The following is a 5,000-nucleotide window of genomic DNA, read 5'->3' as shown; positions in this document are numbered from 1 at the left end:
TAAGCTACGGCGTTCATCATAGCGCTACGATGAACGTAGCGCTACGATGCCTATGGGAAACTCAGCCCTGCTCTCCTCAGATCCTGTTTCACTTCAAGTGAAATTAAATGTGAGCAGAGCAATCAGTCTGGTTGACCAGGCTATGGTACATTTTCTTACTTCTATTCAAACAATATAGACATTCCACACAGAGAAAAGTCTTAGTCAGCCACTGTTGAGTCCCAGTTGTCCCTGTAGCCATTTCAGTTGGGGACAAAGATGACAGGCTGAAACAACGCTGTTAGTAGAAGCATAGGGAACAAGGACTTCATGTGAAAGGCAGTTTCTCTCCAAGGTCGCCATGTTGGATAGCTAGATCCAGAAGCACAGACGGCAGCTAAGCTGAAGCTTCAGGTCTGTCACACCTGCAGCTGTTCCATGGGATTAGAGGCTCAGCATTGGGGTGATCAGCTCTGAGGTCTCATATGGCAGTGTTTCCCTGTCCCTTCCTCCAGAATTGATAGTATTTTTATTATTTTACTATTTTTACAGCAGCTCTACAGCTCGCTCTGTCAGTTGATTGGTTGGTTGGTCAACAAAAGTTTGCTTGGATAACTGAAAAAGTCCTTGACAAAAATGCTCTAAATTAGCATGCTGCAACTAGAGATCATAAGTAACAATGCCCAAAGGAATTACCATGGTTCGTCCATAGGTGGCGCTATAGTAACCAATTCAAAATGCTAATTTCAAAGTGCTGGCATTTCCACACCGTTTCACGAAAATGTATGAAACTTGGTACACTTATGTCTTTCTTCGTCGTTTGGGTAGGTTGGTTTCGTCCTCTCCCCCCTCCCCCTCGGGGCCGAGGGGCTATTCTTTTACCACCCCGAGCCTGGGTGAGGGATCACCCGGGCTATATATCCGGGCACACCTCCAGAAGTCACCGTTTCGTCATCCACAACCAGGCCACGCATTCTGTTGGGTGTCCGATATATCGGACAGTCCTGGATGACGTGATCTGCGGTTTGTTCCTCGGCGCCACACTCGCACACCACACGGGATGCCGAGCCCCATCTGTGATTCGATGAGTGGAAGCGTCCGACGCCGGTCCGGAGACAATTAAGCCTCACCCACGCCGGTCTGGGTAAGTCCATCCCGGGAGGGGAAGGACCGGCGGCCGGGATGAATTCACAGAGTCTGGAGGTGTTTGCCTCCCACTCCACACACCAGATGTAGTCCGCCCATCCTGCCTCGCTGATGTTAAGATCTCTGCATTGCTGCAGGAGATCCCGAGCGGCCTCGACTTGAGACGCCGGGGAGGCTCCGCTGTTGCAGTGAGCCTGTCGTGGAGCAGGTGGTTAGGCTCCATGCCCCGGCAGGCGAGACGCGCTGTGGTTCCTGTGTAGCGGAGGCCTACACAGGATGCCTGCAAGGATGGGAATTGTGTACAGTAGTGGGACACAGGCATCCTGTCACGATGCGCAAGGCTTCGTTGGGGAACTAATCTGCCTCAACCCATAAGGTCTGCCATGATGGATTTTTCTGCATGGTGAAAATTGAGAAAAAAAACTATAAAAAGTAACCCCTCATAAAGACCAAGTTTGATTGGTCTGAGATGTCAGCTATACATGCATGGTGCATGTCTCCCAGGTGTTAAAAGCTAAGAGATCCAATCCAAGATGGCGAATAGATATAAAAAATGTGGATACAATTTTCAAGTGCTTATACTGTAACTTTATACAACAACAATCTAGGGACTTGAAACTAACTGGGCATGCATAACCTACTACCATGTTGCACCATGTCAAAACATTTGCAGATATAATGGCATGGCATTTGAAATTTGACCAATTTGGGTGACGGGGGGAAATTTCCATTTTGCTGTATTAAGCATTAATTTACTCATTCAGCACTGTTATAGTTGTTAACTGAGTGCTTGTGTATCTGGGAGGACGGAGCAACCTATCAAGGATGCTCCACATTGTGTTATGATAGAATACTGATTATTACTGTTCCACAGATGGTCTGTGGGAGACGGAAGGAAATGGACAAAATGTCAGGGTGACTCTTGGTGGACTAAAGGCCTATGTGAGGGAAACTATTTGTGCTGTGTCTACTGATGTTGATGTGGGCCTTATCTGACTGAGGATGGGGAGGGCCCATAGATATTCAAACTCTTCACCCAGACCCACTTGGGCTCCCACTCACACAAGCTATTTGTGCATGACACTCTGCTCAATTGACCGGATCCATATTGAACTTGTATTCTAATTAGCTCCTATACCTTCAATAAAAACTTTAACGGTTTGACAGTTGGTCTAGTGTCTCTCCGCGTTCTTGGTTCGTGCAGAATCCAATATTTTCACCACAAAGGGTCTTTTCGTAAAAAAATGTGTAATTTGTGGGGTTATTAAGTTAGCACTTTATGAGAATAATCTGACCATTTTGACCATAAACTCATCTCTCCCACAATTATTTTTTAGCTGTGACTAGCAGCTCTATAGCTCGTTCTGTCGGTTGGTCAGTTAGTCGGCTGGTCCACAAAAATTGGATCTGGCTGCACATCGCAGCTATCAGGAATTTGCGCTTGTTATGTTGTCATTCCATCACTCATCACTAGGAGACCAGATTCACCTGGAACAGGAAACACTGCCTTTGAGGGTCGGAAAACTCAGAGCAGAGGACAATAAGCACTGGGGTTTGATAGTCAGGGCATTCCTCTCTCTCTCTCTCTCTCTCTCTCTCTCTCTCTCACACACACACACACACACACACACACACACACACACACACACACACACACACACACACACACACACACACACACACACACACACACACACACACACACAGACACACACACACTCATGTTAAACCAGCCAGATGGACATGTTGTAGAAACATGAGCGTAGACGAGGCTGTTAGACAACATGGTTGGAGAGAACGCTGCCTTTCCCAGCCTACTGGTTCGCACAGAACCAGGGCAATACCTCGCCTGAACCAAACCCCGAGAGGAGGCCAGAACCAACACCAGAACCGTACTCAGAGAAGAACCCAGAACCGTACTCGGAGGAGCTGGACCCAGAGTCGAGCCCTGAGCCCAAGCCAGATCCGAACCTGGATTCGAGCCCTGAACCCGAGCCAGAACCACTAAACCAATCCTCAAAGATCTGAAACAGAGGCCGGGGGGGACAGGTCAGAGAGAGGGAGAGAGAGAGAGAGAGAGAGAGAGAGAGAGAGAGAGAGAGAGAGAGATGTGCACAGATGATTAAAAAAAACTTTCTGAAACTGACTGTAGAGAACTCTGAACTCACCGGTGGTCCAGGTTTTCCAGCGGGCCCCTGCAGGCCATCTCTCCCAGGGGCCCCAGGGGGACCAGCATGCCCAGGGAGGAAGCCCTCGGATGGGCCGAACGGCAGGCTGGGCCCTGGAAGACCTGGGGGACCAGGAGGACCAGGGAGACCCTAGGAGAGGAGAGGATGGGAGAGGAGGAGGGGAGGAGGGGAGGGGAGAGGAGAGGAGAGGAGAGGAGAGGACAGGAGAGGAGAGGAGAGGAGAGGAGAGGAGAGGAGAGGAGAGGAGAGGAGAGGAGAGGAGAGGAGGGGAGGGGAGGGGAGGGGAGGGGAGGGGAGGGGAGGGGAGGGGAGAGGAGAGGAGAGGAGAGGAGAGGAGAGGAGAGGAGAGGAGATATGAGCCGAGAGGAGAGGAGATATGAGCCGAGAGGAGAGGAGATATGAGCCGAGAAGAGTACAGCAGTACAGGGGAGTAGAGCAGAGTAGAATAGGCAACATATCACAAACATTACACTACATTAGTCATTTAGCTGACGCTTTCAAAGCGACATTACATTTAATGTTGGAAAAGTCAGTGTACTACTTGCCAGAACTCATAAGTGCATCTTTCTTTTTTTTTTCTAAATATATTTTTAGGGCATTTCTGCTTTATTAGGACAGGACGGTGTAAGGACAGACAGGAAAGGTGGGAGAGAGAGAGAAAGAAAGAGAGAGAGAGAGAGAGAGAGAGGGGAAGACATGCAGCAAAGGACATGCGCCGGATTCGAACCCACGCCGCTGCGGTAAGGCTAGCCTTTACATGAGCTGTGCTCGGAATCGCTCCCTCGTTCCCTCACTCCCTATTCCCTACATGGGGTTCACCATGTAGTGAACTACCTAGGAAACTGAGAAAATGTAGGGTACATGCACTGTTCCTTGGAAATCAAGGTGAAATGTGGGTAATAAATAGTGGACTATATAGGGAACGAAAATTCCGTGGAGAATTCGGACACTACAAACAAAATGGCTGCGCCCTATATAGTGCACTGTATAGTGAATAGGGAGCGATTCGGAACACAGCTATGGTAAGCGCCCCAGCCCATTGAGACACTGGGACACCCAAGTGTGTCTCCTTTCTAAACTAAGAGGATAATCTAGTGGTGAAGGCAAAGTTATGAATAGCAAACATATAAGAATAGCAAAAATACAATAGGTGCTTAAGAGGGAGGATCCTGGTAATACTAGGTGAGTTTTTTCTCTAGTGAGAAAGATGGGCAGCGACTCTATTGTCATGACATCAGTGGGCAGTTCGTTCCACTACTGCGGGGCCAGGACAGAGAAGAGCCGTGACCTTATCGATCAACCGCAGGGCCCTCGGAGCGGGATAGCAGAGAAATAGCCCCATCTACTGGATGTTTGAAATCACTGCACGTACACCAGTAAAGTAGATTAATGTAGATGAATGTACCATCTCTCTTACCCTGAGGAGCTCAGTATCACTGTCAAGATCCCCAAATCCAGAACCAAGGGCATCTGCTCCATACTGCACCACAAGCAAAGACACACACACACACACACACACACACACACACACACACACACACACACACACACACACACACACACACACACACGGTTATTTGTGTTGTTTTAGTAGTCACACACCAAATTTCTAACGCCAATTTCAGCGAAATCTCTCTGATCATGGTGGACGGGGAGGGAGGGGGTGTGAACCTGTCACTCACCGGA

The 5,000-nt window shown here is 48.8% G+C and overlaps 1 protein-coding gene across 1 annotated transcript in view; it reads right to left on the bottom strand.

Moving 5' to 3' along the window:
* col15a1b (collagen, type XV, alpha 1b) overlaps positions 1-5,000 on the bottom strand; it is a gene marked incomplete at both ends in the record, with an annotated part of 34,393 nt that overhangs the window by 17,859 nt on the left and 11,534 nt on the right. Inside the window, 4 exons of the mRNA XM_084458295.1 lie at positions 3,022-3,149; positions 3,294-3,443; positions 4,732-4,794; positions 4,997-5,000. The exon at positions 4,997-5,000 is cut by the window's right edge and continues 74 nt beyond it. Of these exons, the coding sequence (XP_084314421.1) occupies positions 3,022-3,149; positions 3,294-3,443; positions 4,732-4,794; positions 4,997-5,000 (345 nt within the window). The remainder of the gene's footprint in view (positions 1-3,021; positions 3,150-3,293; positions 3,444-4,731; positions 4,795-4,996) is intronic.

The sequence above is a fragment of the Borostomias antarcticus genome, assembly GCF_949987555.1.
Source record: "Borostomias antarcticus genome assembly, chromosome: 24".
Classification (NCBI taxonomy): Eukaryota; Metazoa; Chordata; class Actinopteri; order Stomiiformes; family Stomiidae; genus Borostomias; species Borostomias antarcticus.
The sequence above is the reverse complement of the archived record's forward strand: the minus strand, read 5'-3'. Positions and strand labels throughout refer to the sequence as shown.